General features: G+C 37.9%; 1 protein-coding gene across 1 annotated transcript; it reads left to right on the top strand.

Annotated features, from left to right (window-relative positions):
* The first annotated feature begins 1,531 nt into the window (after positions 1-1,531).
* On the top strand, positions 1,532-18,981 carry LOC141804788 (ribosomal protein S6 kinase beta-2-like). The gene is made up of 16 exons (XM_074689409.1): positions 1,532-1,743; positions 3,893-3,947; positions 4,199-4,236; positions 4,342-4,456; positions 4,564-4,632; positions 4,943-5,090; positions 5,271-5,328; positions 6,716-6,816; positions 7,150-7,240; positions 8,398-8,488; positions 9,446-9,553; positions 11,541-11,603; positions 12,070-12,147; positions 12,412-12,519; positions 12,637-12,749; positions 13,248-18,981. Exons 2-16 carry the CDS (start codon positions 3,894-3,896, stop codon positions 13,426-13,428), a joined length of 1,416 nt encoding a protein of 471 aa, XP_074545510.1. The 5' UTR covers positions 1,532-1,743; position 3,893; the 3' UTR covers positions 13,429-18,981.
* The last annotated feature ends 1,538 nt before the right edge of the window (positions 18,982-20,519 follow it).

The raw sequence follows: 20,519 nt of genomic DNA, 5'->3' as shown, positions 1-20,519 counted from the left end.
TTCGATGGCCCTACAATGACCCTTTCTTGTTTCTGGTATCTATGAAAGAAAATTCTCATAAATTATGCAAGAGCACAGTTTTCAAACTTACTAACTCATAGTTTTGGCTAAAAGAGCCCCCTACTGTTTGAACTGAGTACTGCTGCTAAAATCTGAACTGAAAAGAAATTAATTTTGTTTTTGGTAGGTTAAAGAAATCCTCAGAATTGAATAAAATCCAATTTCAAAGCCAATTTCTTTAGTATAAGCAACACGGTATGTAGTATCTGTGATTATGTTAACTGATCCCTACAATTTGTGGGAGACTTTATTGATAACTATACCTATCAAGAAAACCTTATACAATGGAATTACAAATTGTAATATCTAAAGGATATTTTACTAAAGTAAGAAGTGTAAAATATTCTACGGGACATGGTTTATGTGTGCTGTGAGTTTGATGTCACTATAATGAGCCATAGTATAGTTAATAGTTATTTTATCACTAATTGTAATGATTTAAAAAAACAATAAAGTTACCTAAAAACCCTTTCTTCAAAGCAATATGATGTGGTTTAAAGAGCAGAAGGACATTTTTTCATTATAAGACTTTTTTTTACCTTATACCTTACAAAAAGGGTTTTTGAACATTGGGCTAATTAAAAGCTGCTAAAAAACAAACAAACCTCAAAATCACCTTAATCTGCAAATCACAACCCGACTGATAACTTGTGGTAAAAAATACAAAAGATCATTGAAAGTAACAGCTCAAAAGAGCAGCTTTGAAAAGCTGGATTAGGTACAGCACACAGTGACAGAGAACTCATCAGAAGCCAAACTAAAATGGTTGACCAAGAGGTTACTGGACATAAGAGAAAGACTTCACGTTTGAAATGTTTCCCGACACTGAAATTGTTATGTAATAAGAAAAAAAACTTGTACAAAGTTTGTTTTAAAGGTGCGTAGCTTTATTTGTCTGCAGTTTTATGCTCTAGTGACCAACTTGCTACACAGTTTAGCTCATATTTGCAGTATAAGCATTCATTAAAAAAAAAAAAAAACAAAAAAAAAAAAAACAACTTTTTAGAGCATAATATAAACACATTTGTGGAAATATACTCCCGACCTGTCTTACCAAATTTGAAAAGGACTGTTCACATTTTTTTTAAAATAATAAAAAAAAATAGCTAACAGAACAGACAGAATAACTTGGAACACAGTGTATGAATAAAGACTGATTTGATAAAGAAATAGTTGCGGTCTTTGGTCATTGCTTATAACTGTGTAACAAAACCAGACTGTCTCAAGTGTCTTTGTAGAATGACTGGATACTGAATTTCAGAAGTACTGGAGTTAAGGTTGCATTATTTTAAACCTAATTTGTACAAATTTTTAACACAAATTTGCCCAAAAATACAAAACTACAGTCATTATTATTATTATTATTATTATTATTATTATTATTATTATTATTATTATTATTATTATCATTATTATTATTATTGTTCAGGCACTGCTTAGGAACCATCTGTTGTTCTCACTAGGACCCCCTGATGACGTAGGAGGTTAAAGTTCAAACCCGCGATAATAACATCATCATCTCATAGCGATCACGTTTTTCAATTTAGCATGAAAGACACTTAAACAGCTTCGTGTTTTGGTCGATTGCTTAATGCGGAACGTAACAACAGCAATGTAAGTAACAGCTTTCTGCCTGCGGACTGAGATAAAAGAGGAACCAATCGACCGGAGCAGCGTTCACAGGTAAAAAATGCTACCTAGCATTAGCATGTTTGTTTGCTACCTGTCAAACAGTCAACACGGATTTGCTGCAGTCAGCCAGTTTTAACGCCTGTGGTTATTACAGAGGGGGTCTTAGAGGGAAATGGTCCGATGGAGCTGTTAATCGCTTTCAACTTTAATTAGGGTTAGGGTTACAGAGAAACACGATGTTTGCTCCACTGTAAGTTGACATTTTTTTCAGTTGTCCTCAGACTAACATGTAAAAACATGTCTTTAATTCATGCTGGGGTAGCCTTGAAAAATAATTCCCGGCTCGATACCCGGAACTACACAGTTGGAGAAGTGTCGTGGTCTTATAAAGTTAAAATAAACACAACTGTTGAATTCTGACTGATCAGGATTGACCAGATAACTTGTGTGTTATACTGGTTTCGGTGATCCAGCTATTGTTGTGTTTACACAAAGACAGGTGTTGTCCGCTTTAGACTCACGATTCATCACACATTCACAATAAAAACAGAGATGACATGTTTCTGAAAGGTGTCAGTAATTAACGCCTGGGTGACAGCCAGGAAACGTCTAAAACAAGTGGTTTTGATATGTTTATGTCAGGAAGTTGCTTTAAACTGCGCTCATATTAATCACTTCATCGCTGCCCCATCACAATTTTTGCTTTCTTGCCTGTTGGCTCAGTATTAGGCCACAAAATGTTACACACTTTGCAGCTGTTGTCACCTTTTATCGTTGCACATAAACATCAATGTCGCATCTTGGTTTGGGTTTATCTGAACCAACTATTTACCCTGTGCCTTTGAAATATCTCTATATACAAGGCCCACTTCAGTGCTTCACATTCTTTTCAATGACACAAGCGACAAACCTCACTAGGTAACACTTTTCAGGAACACAATGCTGTCTAAGCATAAAGTAATGCTTTTGTCAGGACTCCGTTTACTCTAACCAACCTACAAATTTAGGATTTTAACACAAGTAACTTCAACTGTAGTGGCAGCTTCTCCATATATAAAATAATGGATCAGTGATGCTTTGAGCACTGTGTAGTCAGTGAAATTCTGTCACTCACTGTTACTGTTAGGAAAAGCTTTGTTAGGTGTTAACCTGGTAACACTATTAAAGAACATTAAACAATGCTCAAATCCAACTCAACTCTTGGCTTATGTGAATACTTTATTTTTATTTTTTTTTACACAAAGTACATTTGTCAGTGGCTGTGATGCTCTACCATTTTATTGTTTCACAGGTATTTTTTAATGGTTTTCAATAAAATAAGATTGGAAGGTATATTGAAGGTATATGCTGTCAGTTCTGGAAAAAAAAAAAAAAAATGGTATCATCCCAAATAGGTATTGGCAGGTCAGGCTTTTTAAAGATCAGTAATCAGTGATCGGCCAGAAAATTGTGATTATTGCACCCCTAGTATAAAGCAGAGCACAAGTCCTACCACTGGGTAAACACAACAGCCATATTATGGAAATCAGTTAGAAAAGGAACCACAAGGGCAATAACAAGTTATACCAAATAAAAAGAAACAGGGTCATAAAGATTTGTAAGTTTCTAATTTCACACCTTCATTTTACAATCTCTAACTAAGCACAAAGATGTGACCATAGTGTTCTTTCGTGAATAGATTCTGTGATACTGGGCTACATGAGGTTTTATTTATAAAACTGACAATAACAGAAATAAAAATAAAAAAAAACATTCTTACTAAATTCAGTCATGGCATAAAGCTTGATTTCATCAAGTTTTGAGGGAAGTAAAAAATTCTACATAATCAAAATACATTCCTCTCCCTCACAGAATTCACAACTTTTTTTTTGGCACTTGCTGTTGATTTGACTTGTGTTGGGCCCCTGATCATAGTTACTAAACCTCTTTGCTATAAAAACACATTTAGTGTATTTATATAAAAATCCCACTGCCGCACCTGTTCATAAAATAAAGTAGTGATCATAGTTAAGTCCTGCACTGTGTGGCTTTATGGGTAGCAGCATCAGTCTGAGTGTTTTGGATGATAGCAGACATGTCTCGGGACGTGAGTTTGTTAGATTGCCGTGCAGCACTGCTAAATTCCTCATGGGCCTGAAAGGGTAAATGAGCCTCAGGTTTAATGAAACACTCCTGACTGACTGTACATTTGTTCTCTCAGCATGGCAGGAGTGTTCGACATCGACCTGGAGACTGAGGATGTCAGTGACACAGAGGTCTGTATCCCACAGCCTTGATAATTGACAGATGGTGATTAATTAACCAATCAAAACATCTGTGTGATCATTTACCTCACTAGAGTTATTTGTTAGGACTTACATACCAGCTTGGATACGGTGTTGGAAACTCTTAAAACCTTCAAACATAAATCTCTTACGCCTTTCAAGTCATATAAGCTGAACTAAAGCTTTTCAAACTGTGACTTTGTATTTTTAACCTCACTCACTTGTTGTTTTTTTCGATGTAGGATGAAGTGTGTGACTTCCCTGTGACAGAACAAGAGAAGTATTCAAAGTTACCATCACTACAAACAAAACAGATACAAATATTTTACTTTGCACATCTTTGATTTACGCTGCGACTCTTTCTTGTGTGCGGTGCTCCCTCTAGTGTTCAGACAGAGGAGGTGGAGTTGACCAGTGAAAGTGTGAACAGGGACAGCGAGAGAGTTGGACCGGACTGCTTCGAGCTGCTCACTGTGCTGGGAAAGGGAGCTTATGGCAAGGTCTGTGTGTGTGTGCGTGTGTGTGTGTGTGTAAAGACATCAAACCATCATGTATTACTCTCAGTGATTCTGTAATGACAGTCTGAACAGTGTGAAATCTTTCTCAGGTCTTCCAGGTGAGAAAGGTCCAAGGGCCTCAGACGGGGAAGATATTTGCCATGAAAGTCCTGAAAAAGGTACGTTGTCACAGCCTGAAGCCTGGCAGAAAAAAAGGCTCCAGTTTTTATTCAGTGTGAGTAAGGAAGTCCTCTGGTAGCATAGAGGCTTGAGATTTTCATCTTACCCTCTTGTGCACCAGAAATGTTAAAGTTTTAAGTCTTCTACTGTCTGAAAGAGACAGTCACTGAAATGATACCAGCCTGATATGGGCAATAGATTTCTTCAGCTGTGAATCCTGTCAAACTCAGAACATCCTTTCTTTCCTGCTCCTGATCTTCATGCGTCTCTTTCTTTCTGTCTTTCCTCCTCTCTCTGATTGTTCTTCAGGCTAAGATAGTGTGCAATGCTAAAGACACGGCGCATACACGAGCAGAGCGGGAGATCCTGGAGACAGTGAGACATCCTTTTATTGTGGATCTGCTCTACGCCTTCCAGACAGGAGGGAAACTTTACCTCATACTGGAGTGTCTGAGCGGTGAGACTCTGTTTAAATCTCTTTTCTGTATTCAGTGCATGAGGTTATTAAAGAAGAAGATTTGAGGAAGAAAGGAAAAGAATAGAGAATCAAAACTTTTGACTCAACCAAACTGTATGTGTTTTTGTTTTTGTTTTTGTTTTTGTTTGTTTTATTTTTTTTTTTTGTTTTGTTTTCTAGGCGGGGAGTTATTCATGCAGCTGGAGAAAGAAGGCATCTTTATGGAGGACACTGCATGGTAACAGCTTAAAGCTTCACTTGATAAGTGAGAAATGATTGTACAGTAATATGGATCAGTAACATCAGCAGAATTTGATGCACACAGAAAAAAACACTCAGTATGAGGAGCAAAAGCAGGCAGAGTTAGGGATGGGCATCCAAAACATGGTTCCATGGTTCCTATTAAGATTTGATGAGACATATGTCAATCCATCGACATAGTTAGCCTTTGTGCTTAACGATTTTCTTATTGATTCTTTACACTTTACTAGAGCTCCTAGTCAACCTTGTGTCAAATGGTCTGCAGAAGCTATCTTAGCCTAGCAGTTAGATTACAATTTCCCAAGAAAACTCTGATCCAGAATTTTTTCTTTTACTGAAGAACTGAACACACAAAGAATTGTACATCACTCTCTTGAGAGATCCCTATGCAATACACTTAAAATGGTATAAACCTCCTTATTTATCAAAAATGAGATCAACAAAATAGTGTTAGCTTGATGCTAAGGTATAGCATTGACATGCTAGTAGTTTGGGAATCATTTCAACTTTACAGAGAAATGCTTCACAGTTAGTCTTTTTAAACAATACTGAAAACTCAAAAAATCAAAATACTCACAGGAAAATGAAAGAAAAGGTCCATACAGGCTCATTTCTGGCTTCACAGCTATGGCAAGGCTCCAAACAACTGAAACACGTGCCGCACCCACTTTGAGACGGATGGCCTACTTCAGTCAATATCATTACAAAATTGTACTTTAACATCACATGACGTGCAATCTTTTTAATATTTCTTTGTATTTACCTCAAGAGATATTGAGATCCAGTGATCAATTTTTATACATTTATTCACTTTTTACTGATTACCTCAAATGTTAATGACACGGAAAACCTGTAAGCTACTTTTTGTACAGAGAAAATTCACAGGAGGAATTGATAAGGGGATCGATACAGAATTGGTAAGGGCATTGGTATTAATGAAATCTTATCAATACCCATCCCTAGGCACAGCACAATCCATCCAGTCAGTCGCCAGGTTAAGAAGAAAATCAGTCTCTAGTTTGGGTTCGAACCACTGAGGTCACCCAGACTGAAGCCCCAGTTTAACTCAGTATTTACAGTGAAACTGAGACTTAACACACACACAGATTAACAGAGGCTCCTCAAAGAAATGTAACAGGCAGAGGAATTTTGTTGGTTTGAGTTTAAGCAACATACGCTTTTCTACAGAATTTCTGTAGTGCAGAGCAGGAAGGCATATCTGACTTTTCTCTGTCTGTTTTCTGAAACACAGAGCAGGTGTGTTGAAAGAAAATCAAAAATCATCAGCCTGCTCATTCATTTGATTCTTATAAGGAGTCATTGTTAGACTATAAATTTTAAAATCCTTCCCTTATTATGTATAGCTTCTACCTGGGGGAGATCACCCTGGCCCTCGGTCATCTCCACTCCAATGGGATCATTTACCGGGACCTCAAACCTGAAAACATTATGCTCAACCACCAAGGTAAGATGAAACAACACGAAAACCAATGGGATGTCATCTGACATTGAAAGAAAACATTGTTCAATCTAAGTTTTATAACATAACAACAATATTCAGAAGGTGGAAAGAAATACATGATTTAGTAATTTAGCTTTTGAGTTTCGATTTCATCCTTCGATCTCATTTCCCTTTCTGCAACCTACTTTTGAGAGAATTGTGTGGTTTGTTTGTTTCCTGTTTGTCTGTTTGTGGTTGAAAGTTCATTTTGAGTCTTCCTCTTTCTCATAGTCTGGAGTTAAACTTCCACTTTAAGCTGTCATGCTTTTGTTTTGATCTTTTTCTTTATCTCCAAAGGACACATCAAGCTGACAGATTTCGGCCTCTGTAAGGAATCCATCCACGACGGATCCGTCACCCACACCTTTTGCGGCACCATAGAGTACATGTGGGTAACATTAACACACACTGTCCCTGATATCTTAAACTAGCCTAGCTTTGCTCACGTTACTTTCTAAGTTATTACACTTAAGAGTTTTGCCCATATAAGGACAGGGAAGTGGACTTAATTGCTGCTTTTTTCAGCAAGTGACTACAGCTGTTATATCCATGTCAGTCATAATTTCCTTTATGAGAGTGAAGATACTTACATCTAACTTTCATTATCATCATTGTGGTTTGTTTTAGAAGATAGCAGTTTAACAGCTGGCTGATCTATTTTCAATAAAAGCATGAGTCAATTCTTAGGCATCTTGATCTTCCTGTTTATGAGCTGTCATTACCACAGAGACATCTCCTCATGAACGTTTGAATGCCAAGATCAGAGAGAGTGACTTTGCTTTTACTGTCTCCATACCTGTCAACGATAAAGTGTAGAAAGACAGAGACTTTCTGAGCCAATACCCAGAAACCACATCCACATTTGACCCCAAACTACAGATTGGTAGACTAACGTGGTACTGCATGTTACGTTTTGATTTATATTAAAATTAAGTGTGAAATGAGCGTGGTGGAGTGAATCAAAAACCACCGTTTACATAACTGAAATACTTAGAAGTTATAAACATACTGGTGCCTTGTGTTACATCTGGTGTTACATATACGCGTTTTACAAAAAGGACATCATACCCACAGTTGAACATGGCGACGTAAGGATGACATGGACGACTTGATGTAACTGACGTAGACAAGAATTCCTCTCTCTCTACCAGACAATCATGAAGCCCATCAATTCAAGACCTAAAGCCTTAGTGCACTTAGGTTTGTAGCAGGATCTGAGACACACAAGCAAGACATAACCTTAGACAGGTCTTACATGCTTGATTGTATTGACCTATGTTGTCTTTGTCTAATACTAAACTTGTTTGATGATCTGAAAATTTTAAGGTGTGACAAAATTATGCAAACTACAAGAAATCAGGATATGGGCAAATACTTTTTCACAGCACTGTACGAGGCCGGTTTTTTTTCTGTATTTCAATAACTTCATAGAAAGTTTGTAAAATATTATGAAGAGGTAAGTAAAAGGTTTTAAAACCTGTGCGAGTAGTTGTTTGATAAACTGATTCTCTGAATCTGATTTTTGTGTCTTGCCTCTGTTGTTAGGGCTCCAGAGATCCTGACCCGGTCTGGTCACAACCGAGCAGTGGACTGGTGGAGTCTGGGGGCCTTGATGTACGATATGATGACGGGATCAGTAAGTTACGGCTATCCTTTCATTGTCATTACAGTTAATCATAGAAAAATCGACAGGTTACAACCTGTTCAATCGGGAAACTTCTTTAATGCATTAGTGAGTTAAAGATCAGCAGTTGGTGGACGTTAGGATCAAAGAAGAGATTGTTCACAGATAAATATCACCTTATTTTTACAAACATTGATCAACAATAGAGTTAAGTTTTTTTCTTTTGTTGTAAAATGATCAGCGAACATGATTCATTAAAAAAATCTAATAATTAAAGAGAGCTAATTACAGTAAAAGAAGAATCAAAATAAAGAATGATAATAAAAGCTTCAGTGACATAATGTAACATAATGTTTTATCACGTGAACTTAAGAACTTTGGTTCAAAACATGAAAAAAAACAACTCTTACCTTTATCACACTGAGGTTCTCATGGATTGATCAATTGTTTTTCATTTCACTGAACACAATACTGCCATCTCCTGGTTCATTTTATCACTGCACACATTTTGAACATAATCATTTTGACTGAAGACCTTTTACACACTGGTGGATTAGCCAATAGAGAAACATAAAAAATATTTTGGTATCCAGCAATATGCTGTTAATTTAGGGCAGCAGAGTCAAACACTGTTCATTGGGTTGTGAGCTTTAAATTTGTTCAGCACTGTGCATCATTCTGAACCTCCAAAACATCAAGCAGATTTAGTTTCAAATTGTAAAAATTAAACAACAGAAGCTCTGGGAAAATTTTGTGACTTATTATCAGTGATGGATCCAGATCAATGATTTATTCACTCTGACTAATTTAGAAAGCTGCCAATGAGCAGTAGAGTACAAGCTCCAACATATTAAGGGCTTTTTAACCATTAGCAGGTTTCAGTGAGTCGAGCTCCAGCTCTGTAAAATAAAACACCTCCATCAGTTCTGCAACCTGCAGTGCTGACTCTCTGTCATGTTCCTCCACCAGCCTCCGTTCACCGCTGAAAACAGGAAGAAGACCATCGATAAGATTTTAAAGTGTAAACTCAACTTGCCGCCATATCTGACCATCGACGCCAGGGACCTCATCAAGAAGGTACCACAACACTCAAACACACACACACACACACATTACACGCACAACCACACAAACAGCTGATAAAGTCTGACAGAGTAGCTTTAAAAACATATAAAAATCTGCTTTAAAACGAACTACAATAAAAGTGTTTTCCCCATCATTTATCACTTAGAGGATAATTTAGGAGTGGATATCTTCATGTATTAAACACTTCATTTTAGGTACTGTCTCTTTAAGGCTCCTTGATCCATGATCTGGCTTCCCTCTGATTGGTCAGCCTTCCTGAGGCCTGTCATGATCCAGTGTGATGACCTCATCATTTCAGCAAATCTTGTGAAGATCTTGTGAAAACTATTTAAAAAAGACTGTTTTGAGCAGTTTACAGACAGATTAAGGGATTTCTGCAACAGGTGAATATGTAGAGGTTTAAATCTGCACATATACTATGAACAACCACCACTGTTAGTTTATTATATCCATGTTCACAATATGGGAAAGCTAATTACCCACTTTCTAAGCAAACAAAAAAACACACCACAGCAATGTCTTTATGAGAAGAAGACACAAGGAGCCTCTGTGGTATGTTGTCAGTCTTAGAGTTAGTTCTGGGTTGTTTTATGAGAACATGATGTGCGTTCATAAACATTTTATTGGTTTCTTAGTGTTTTAATTTTTTGTGATGGCATGAAAGGTGAACACACAGCTGGAGCTCTACATAGGAACACACTAACTATCTGATGGAAATAATACATATTTATTGTTATTCTCAGTTCATCTGTGACACTTTGTGAGCTGATGCGCTCAGCCTCTCAAGGCATCCATTTCTCCTCTGCATCAAGAATCTGAATGTTGGATACTTCTGCTTATTATTGACGGCTGTGCCAGTATTTGATCTGAGTGTTAATCCCTTTATTCTTCTCCTCATTAATCCTCAAAATGTGCCTGTTCTTGTATCCAGCTGGCTTTTGATGGCCGATTAGAGTCAAGGCTGATTACAGTCAATTACCAATGTACTGAGTAACCTGAGTCTGCCAAAGGAACCCTTACCTGGGCCCTTCATATCTTTTTATTTTTCATTTTCATGCGCATTTCAGTGACTTAAGTGGACAGAAGTTTTGTATTTGCTTATTAGGCTTGATGCCTTTAGTTAAAGGTAATCCAGTCAGAGGGTTATTCTCCTTGGCACTGACAACTCAAACTGTCTCTGTAAAAGGCTGACAGCTTTACATAAAACATTGCAGTTACCTGGTAGATCAAGATGGTGTCCGATCAGTGAAACTCTTGATTATTGTGTTTTTGAGTGATTTTGTTCTTTTTAAATTGTGGTATAGCCCCAAAATCTTCTGTGTAATGCCTGTCAACATGAAAAAACATCAGATAATCCACATTGAGATTTCAAAAGCTTCTCTGAAAAAAAAAAAAAAAAACCTTTATCAGAAACTATCTGTGTGGTGTTTTTGCATCACAAAAACAACTATTTTAAAACAAAGAATATAAAGGGCCTGTGAGGATTTTACAAGTAATCTGAAAATAGTCATAATCAACGATTTTTCAAAGTGAACAGGAATCATTTTAGCGTGAAATTCCTTTAGATGACACCACGCTGGCTGGCAAAGTGTTTTCTCAGGGCTGTGAGGAACACACAAGTAGAATTAAAGAGAAGAAGAAACTCTTCATAAACAAGTGCTCACCTTTATAAGAGTCACATTTTTTCGACAGTGGGTGATAGTGGTCATGGGGAGCTGAGTTTTTATCCTGGTAAAAAAATAAGGCAGGTTTCTGGTTAATTTATCTCTGCAAACAGACAGTCCTCTCAGTTAAACTACTTTAATAATCCAAAACTGCTCTAAGAACATGTTGTAACAGTCAGCCACCCAATCCAAACCATGTCATAAGCCTACTCTTGATTAAAAACACAAACAGGTAATCATGAAACTGGGAACTTTAGTACAAAATCATCCATCTTGTTAGTGACATGTTTTAAACGTTAAATCTTTCATTCCAGCTGCTGAAGAAGAATCCAGCTCAAAGACTCGGCTCCAGTAAAGCAGACTGTGCTGATATACAGGTAACACATTTCTCATCCACACACTTCACACATTTTTCTCTGCGTCCTGAACAGCTTTTCCCTGAAAGAGGAAAATGGAGAACACATCAGACCTGACCTTGTTTTTTTTTTTTTTTGTTTAAAAAAAAGTTAAAAAAAAGAATCACATTTGTTCAGGAGCTCTATAAGCCAGGAACACAAGCTCAGGCAGCAGCATGTGTTTTATGTATATAAATGACCATAAAGGGATTAAACTGTAAATGAAACAATAACTTTCAGTTCTGAGAGGACAGTGAGAGGTGTGGAGCTGTGTTTGGTTTAAAAAGATGCAGAGAGAGTAAAAGTAATAAAGGGTAAGGCTGTAAATAATTTAAATCAGATAAATTAAAGAGACATGACTCAGTTCAGCTTGTGCTGAAGGATGAGTGTTCATGCCAGCTTGAATTAATAGTCATTATGTATCATTGTTCACTTTTTTCCACCTCAGAAACATCCGTTCTTCAGACACATCAGCTGGGACGACCTGCTGAACAAGAGAGTGGAGCCTCCATACAAACCACAGCTGGTGGGTCATCAGATGTCACTTTAGGCTTGAGTTCCACTTTTCCCTGTTTTATACACACAGTTAGATTCACACACAGATTTGACAACTTGAAGCTCATGTATTGACAAAATGACCATGGTCTCACTAAATGTCATTCTGAGTCTCAGATTCACAAAACTCTGTGCCCAAGCTTCACCCTTTGTTATCCCTGGTTTCTCTGAAGTCACTGTTTTGTTCTCTCTGACCTTTCTGCTGCCTCTGTTTGGCTCTTCTGTCTCTTCGTAGCACTCTGACGAGGATGTGAGCCAGTTTGACACCAGATTCACCCGACAGACGCCCGTGGACAGTCCAGATGATACGACTCTCAGCCACAGTGCAGAGCTCGCCTTCGCTGTGAGATTTTATGTCCTTGTGTTTTTTCTTTTAAGTTGAAGCACCAGCACAGGTATTCTAAGATGATGACACAGAAACTTAAGTATCTGTAAGTGACATTATGACTTTTATCTTCAGGGTTTCACCTACGTGGCTCCATCCGTCCTGGAGAGTCTAAAAGAAGGCTTCTCATTCGAACCTCGGACTCGACCTGTACGCCGACACAACAGCAGCCCACGCACACCTATCAGGTAACACACACACTCACGCATTCAAAAACTGTTTACCATAATGGACTTTGAATACCAGGTCCCCTGGATCCGGACTTGATGAAGGGTTGGTTAAACCATGGCTTTAGTTTTGTTTTTGGTTTTGTTGAGGACCATGAAAAGGCTCCAGATTCATTTTTCACTCTGTGAAATGACTCGTTCAGTCTACTTTAATGGACACACAAACATTGACACAGAACTGTTTGAGCTCACAGCACTAAATAAATTGTTCATAGGTAAAAGAAAAGAAATGAAGATTTCAAATAATGAATAGTAATAATGATGAAAACTCAAAATCTTTTGATCTGTTCAGAAATTTGCTGCATTGTGTGTGTGTGTGGGGGGGGCTTTTAGTTTTGGTACCCACCTGCACCAAACTGGTAGAACTCATAGACATTACATGTACAGATACATGTGCCTCTACACCATTATAGATAAAAACTAGGGTTTTCATCATCTCATTGTCTTTGTCTCTGTCAGCCCTCTGAAATTCTCCCCAGCTGGACCCTTCAAGTCCAGCACTGATGGAGAGCTGGACCTCTTCTCGCCGACCTCTCCACCACCAGCAGTCCCGATTCGTTCTCCTTTGGAAAATGGTGCGGCTAGTCAGCCAATCAGGACGCCTGCGAGGAACAAGAAGCAGAAGGGACATCGCAGATGAGGAGATGAACAGTTTCACAGGTGACCGTGGATGTTTCAGCGCGAAGCTGCAGTGTTAATTTTTTTTTTTTTTTTTTTTGCAGGCTTGCTTGAAGTGGTTTAACATTTTCAGTTGTACTCTGGGGCTTACTTTCAGGACTTTCTGCGTGTTATGGAACTAACTGAGCCTCATATTCACTGGATCAACCTGGAGTCTCTGAACTTTTACTTTGTGATTACAGATTTTTATTTTTATTACATATCTTTATGGGTCACATCAAATCATTAAGCTTTAATTTATATCTTCCATTCTGCACTTCCATACGTCTGCACTTAAAACTCACACCAGGGATGTAACTGTACTTTACTACAGAGCTGAAAATGGGTACACATGAGGGACAAATCAAGTCAACAAGATGAAAAGTCAGGGTCAGCTATCTGCCTTTGACCTGTTTTTAATGTTATCATGCTTCTTACATCTAGATCTAGATAAAGGTTTGGCAGATGTGACAGCAGCAGGTTACTTGGACACACACATATAAATACAGCTCACCAAAGGGGGGAACCACCAGCTGCTGTGGAATTTTAGTTTTGTTGATGATGATAAGCTGGTGGACAATCTCTGAGTCTCTACTCCTCACGTACTTTTGCTGAGCAGCTTCTACATTCCTGCTCTACAGGTAACAGAGAAATAATGAAAACTTAGACAACAGCACAACAACTCAATAGCTTTTTCTCTGCAGAGGAAACTGACACATCTGGCAAGACTGTTTCCATTTGGTCCTGTAACTTAATGATGTCACATGCTTTTTGAGTTCTTCCAAAATAAAAGAAACTAGAGCTGAAACGGCCGAACTGAAGCATCATGAATGTTCTTTGGGCCACACCGTTAAAAAAGATATGAAAACAGGAGACTTGTCCGATATTTTTTTCTATGAATAGCACTTGAAGGAAAGCAGCAAGAGCTCTGTTTTTTTTCCCACTAACTTTCCTGAATCTGGCTCTTCAGTAAAGGTTGGGTTAGTGTTGGATTCATCAGTCACAGAGTTTCATATTGTAAAAAAATGCTGAGACAGTTACAGCAAATGGAAACTGATGGCCTAATTAAAAGCTGATTAATTAATGTCGGGGGGGAGGCAGGGAGGTCAGCCATCACAGTCTGATGTTTTAATCGGAGAGCTGCTGAAGGATGGTTTGAGGTTTGGATTTCTCTGTGAAACTGACTGTCATCTAAAATCCTCCAACCTCACACACCTGGTGACAGATTTCTGTAGTCTTACACCTGTTACCTCAAACTCCAGGGCCTAAATGCCTCAGAGCTGCAGAAAGATCTGTTGTTTTGGCTTGTTGACTGCTTCAGGTAGAAGCAGGCTCTAGTGTTATTCCAGTATGATGTTATTGAACAGAAAGTCATTTAGACCCCAAAATATTGCCAAAAAGGATCCACATGTTGGGAAAAAGTGTTTTTTTTTTAAATCAAACTTTACAGGACAGTTAAAGAGGGAGTATTGTGCTTCAGGTTTTGAGCTTTGTGCTGTCCCTCTGGTACCTCTGTAGTAGCTTTCAATGATTTTCAGTTTGAAAATCTCTTTATTTCACACTTATGTTTAGAAAATTCTTATTTCAACCCATACATGAAACGATTCCCAGCTCCACAGACCCTCTACCCTCTGATTGGTCAGCTCTCTGGAGGGGGCAAAACTATAGCCAGAGCTCAGTGTTTGAGTTCCACTCCTCAACCCATCATGAACTAGTAAGGAGATCCTTATGTGATGACCTCATCAAGTCTCATGAAGATCTGGCGCTATTTTTAAAGTGGACTCTTGTGATCAGTTTACAGACAGATTCAGGGATTTGTATGTCATAGGAATATTTAGCAGTTTGAAAATCTGCTCACGTTAAGTCTGAACATCCAACACTGTCACTGTATATCCATGTATGAAATATGGAAGAACAAATTACCCCTCTTTAATATTTTGGTCATGTCAGTTGGCACAATCAATCAATGTACAACCACATTCCAAAAAAACAAGTTGTATAAAATGATTGAATTGTACATTTTAAAACAATTTGATAATCTCATAAACCCATATATTTAGATGTCTACAGTGAGACATTGATTATTTCCTACAAAATATCAGCCTGTTTTAAATTTGATAGCAGCAACACATCTAAAAAAAAGTTGGGACAGGAGCAAAAAGGCAGAAAAAGTGAGTGGGTCTACTTAAAAAGAAAGTAAATCAAACTATCACAACAGCTAGAGGGGCATGCTGAAACTAGTAAAGTCAACTCAACTCAACTCAGCTTTACTTATAGAGCACTTGAAAAACAACCACAGCTGAAACAAAATGCTTTACATAAAAGAGGGCACAGGCATAAATAGGTAAATAAAACAAATAAAACAATAAAACAAAGGTGTAGGCACTAAAATGACCGTTCAATTTCAAATTCAAAGCTCAACTAAAATGAACTAAAAAAGTTGAGTGTTTTGTGGTCAGATAAGCCTAAGTGTAAAATTCTTTTTGGAAACTATGGCCGGGAGGAAGGGGACCACCTGGCTTGTTATCAGCTCACAGCTCAAAGCCAGCTTCCCTGATAGTCTGGGTACCAGAGGTGTCATTGGCATGTTGAGCTTGATACATATCTATCAGTGCCCCTTTAATACTGAACAATATTTCAGGGTTAGGTGAAAAACACAGGAGCAGAGAGGACACAGATGTAGATTTGCATTGAAAATACAAAGGTAGCAAACTAAGAAACTCTCAGGACACCGGAATCCAAAAACACTTACACAGTGAAAACATGAGAAGAGGACAAGAGCAGAAGACTTGACATGAAAACACCAAAGAAAACAATCAAAGATTGCTGAGAGTTAACGCTGAAAAAAGTGGGTTTATGAGATTTGCAAATTATTCTACTCAATTTTTTTTTATATTTTACTCAACAACTCAACTTTTTTGGAATTGTAGTCATAGAAAACAATATTAGACTTGGCTCTGGACTCTTGCCCCAAATGTTTGGCTCCCTGTCACCCATCTTTTTATAAGATCTGTGTCCAAGCTGTCTGGTGAAAGCAAAATACTAATAGCTATGTATTCAGAAAACTAATTGTAGTCTTTTGTTAAAAAAAGGGTATTTTGGTTACAGAAAAAAAACAAAAACTATTTTTACACAAAAGAAGTGAAATGATATTCAAACAATCTAAAACTACTTTTCCGGTATTGCCTGCCATGCCTGTAAGACTGCACTCTGGGTTAAGACACCCAGGCAGAGACGTATCCAATGCATCAGTGTTTCATGAAAAAAAAAGTTCACTCAATGCCAAAAGTCTCTCTGTGTTTCATGTTTTGCTAAGTAGACTTTTGATAGATGTAGTGAAGTTAGACTTTTAACATGCTCGGGATGAACTACACGTCTGAACTATCTTGTTTTTTGTATTATGAAACTAAAAAGAGACAAATAAAAACATCACTTCAAAAGCACTGAAACACAGCAGAGGCAAAAATATCATGAGCAGGGAATGTAAATGCAAAAACTACAAATTAATCTCATGTTAAAAAATATAACTGTACAGCTTTCAGTCAGTGCCTCTGGAGGAGTCATGTTTGTATGAACAGTGCTTCACAAATGGACAACCACAGGGGTGAGGTGTTTGCTAAATTAACAGTTTGTTGCTGATTAACAAAATGTTTTTTGTTTCTTTGATGGCTAATCCACCAAGACGAGCAAGCTCTTTAATCAAAATGAGATCTTTATTGTTGTTATCCATGAATTTGATATGTTCTGTTTTACACCACTGCAAAAAGAAAAAGGAAAGCACATCGTTATGAATTGATTGTCAAACTACAGTTGTTTGCTTGTATTCCTGAACAGAACACTTTGTTTTTGTGGCTGTATCTTGTTCTTAATTATTTTCTGCCTTCACTGAGAGTTCCTGTGTGCTGGCTCAAGTTTGGGTTAAGAAGTCATTTCAAAAGGTATAAAAAGGTAAGGTGAAGGTGAAGCATGGGAGCTCATTGAGAGGTAGAGGAGAATCTTTTTGGATCTACGATTGGACAGGGGGACAAAAACACAAAAAAACAATGTCAGTATCATAGCTGATGAAGTTGTCTTTGGCTCACTCATCCATACATAATGAGAATCATATAAACATGCGGAAAATATTCTTAACCTCGTTGCAGGGTTAGCCTGGTGGGTGTAGCCCTCTAAGTGGTGGCAGTCGCCCTCAATCACTGGCTTGACTCCTGACTGCTTCACGTCTTCCCCCTCATGTTTCCTCACAAACACGCCAGAATGTAAATGCAGAGGACCATGTATCTGCAGTCAGAAGCCTTGTACACACATAGCCGGGTATTGTCGAAAACAAATATCTCCTCTCATTGGTTTTTAAAATTATTTTCATCCACTCATAACTGGTTAAATCTGCCAATGAGTGTGGCTCAAAGCATGCTAAACACATACGTGTCAGTGTGTGTTACATGTCAGCTGTGACGTTGGAGAACCAAAAACTCAGTTTCCTGGTGCAGGAAACTGTAAAACTGGAGTTTTACAAATCTTCACTTTGGCCGGAGTTTCCAGAAAATATAATTATCAGTGATGTAAAACTTTGACTTTATGTGGATGACAGGCCTAAACATACAAATATATATGCAGTTTCCCAAATACCCAGCTATGTGTGGACATGGCCAGAGAGTTGTGCAAAGCACCAAAGGTTTCCACAGGGAAAGCTTTCAATTTAAGTTTGTACGGTCTTAAATGTATCCCCTTTAAATCAGACTCTGTGTCATTAAAAAAAAGAACTTCATTTTCAAAAACACGATTCCTTTCAGTGTAGAAACACTGCACTGCAAAAACTGAAATCTTTTCAAGTGTTTTTGTCTTATTTTCAGTAGAAAATTCCTTTTTAGACTCAATATGAGCCAAATTCACATGACCAATCCAGAAATATGTCTTGGACAAAAATGAGGTCTGAATTGTTCGTAACCAGTAAAAAAATCTGCCAGTGGAACAAGAGAAAAGTTACTTGTATTTAGACATAATTCTAGTCTCAAGGAAATTTTCGAACAATTTTTTCTTGTTCCATTGACAGATTTTTTTACTGGTTACAAGCGATTCAAACCTCATTTTTGTACTCTGATAACTTGAAACAAGACATTTTTCTGGATTGATAAGTTGAAAGTGGCTCATATCAAGTATAATAAGACAATTTTTACTTAAAAAAAGACAAAAACACTTGATAATATTTCAATTTTTTGCAGTGTGTAAAGCCCTGTAAAGCCCCTCCCATCGGTCTTGTTTAAAAACAGCAGATGTGAGCAGTGAAGCCTCTTCCTGGTTAACAGTGATCTTTAAGCTGCAGCAGCTTGGTTTCTGGTGCCTCACATCCTCTAAAACCAGAGTTTTGTAAATGTGTTTATAAGATGAATGAGAACTATGGAGTGATGGAAAAAGTGAAGTGAAAGGGATTCCTACTTCAAGGTTTCTAAGGATATTTTATTTTACATAAAAAATTTAAAGGAATGCAGATTATTTTGGTGATGATTGTTGTTGTTTTTTTGGCTTGTTTTCTTTCTGATGTACGATGAATGTGTTAAGAATAAAAAAATATATATCACTGAATATTTGCATTGATAATCGTATTTTAAGCTGTTTTCAGTCTCATCTCAAAGTCACTAACACTCTCATTTGCTTTTGAAGAATTAAAAAAAAAATAGTATTTACATTTTTCACAACCAGTTAAAAACTCCCCCAGGGGCTTAGGGCCTTTGTCCACTGAAGGAGTAAAACACTGAGTAAGGTCAAAGCTGACCCATAAAGTCACAGTGGGGGTTCTTGACTTGGCTGAGAATACATCTGCTTTGATGGATGGCAATGTGTCATTATTTGGTAAGTGAAGCTGAACTAGAAGATGACAAAATGGATACAGCTGTAGCTCTTTATGTGTCTTACACACTGTGTTCATTGCATTACATAGTGTGATTATTATGTTGGAGGACACTGACCCAATTTCTCCTGGTCATCGAAGTCATCTTTTGGGTGAAATTTGCTCAGTCTTTGCCAAGTCTTACCAAATCAAATCAAAGTTGCATCTTCATGTGTTGACCCAACAATGCTCCGTCTCTTCTCAGTTTGACTAAGCTGTTAGTCCAGTCTCAGTCTGATTAAGTTCATAGTCTGATTTCTTAAACTGCATGTAAACGTACTGAGTGTCTGAGAAACCCTCCATGTCTGGCATAGGAGCTGCCTGCTGGGTGAGTAGATGTCCTCTGTCTCTCTGCCCCTCTCCTCTAACATCTTTTGGTCAGAGACTGTAAAGAAAAAATTAACTTATCTTGCTCGGCTTGATGTGAGGTCCCACAAAAACTGCTCCCCCTGGTGACCCGCATGGACGTAGTCTCCCGACATCACCTGTCTGTTTCTGAAACGGTAAATGAAGCACACCAGCTATAGCGGCCATATTGGTAGTGGGAAGGGCTTTGCGTACAGGGTCACGTGACCATCTTAATATCCTCTGAACGACCAAGTTAGAAAAAAATGTATCCACTGTACAGTGTGTGCTGATAGTGAAATTAGCATCTCAGACAGGAGATGTTTTTTGAACCAGGCTGTAAATAGGTTAATTTCTGCTTTTTTTGGCTTGGTGTGTAGGTGACTTCCAGTACTTCCAGAGCCAGCCTCAAGCGGACACTCGAGAAACAACAGATTTTAGCACTAAAGCATTGTCTCATATTCTTAGACCACAGGTTGCCACTTGGTCAGAATCTGTCTCCTTCATTCACTCTTACTGGGCTGTGTTCAAACTTTGAAAAAAAAAAATCTCAGAATTGTTTCTCGCATCCGTATGCTGTGGTGATATCAAGAAATTATCGGGATGCATCGTATTCCAGGTCCTCTTTTTTTTTTCTGAAAAATTTCTCTTTTATCACTTATTAGAGGTTAAAAACAGGGTTTTACAGCATGTTCCCCAATGATCGACAGCTGATGTTTTTCAGGAATAGTATGATATGTCGGGAGGGAGAGCCAAGAAGAGGTTACACATTCAAACAAAATAAATTAGACTGTTTTGTTACGTGGCTCCACACAGCCAGACTCCAGCTGTGTGGACTCAGATGG

The sequence above is a fragment of the Halichoeres trimaculatus genome, unplaced genomic scaffold (genome assembly GCF_033239565.1).
Source record: "Halichoeres trimaculatus isolate MK-OKI-2021-1 unplaced genomic scaffold, fHalTri1.1 fHalTri1_scaffold_2, whole genome shotgun sequence".
Taxonomy (NCBI): Eukaryota; Metazoa; Chordata; class Actinopteri; order Labriformes; family Labridae; genus Halichoeres; species Halichoeres trimaculatus.
This window is presented reverse-complemented; position numbering and strand designations above follow the sequence as displayed.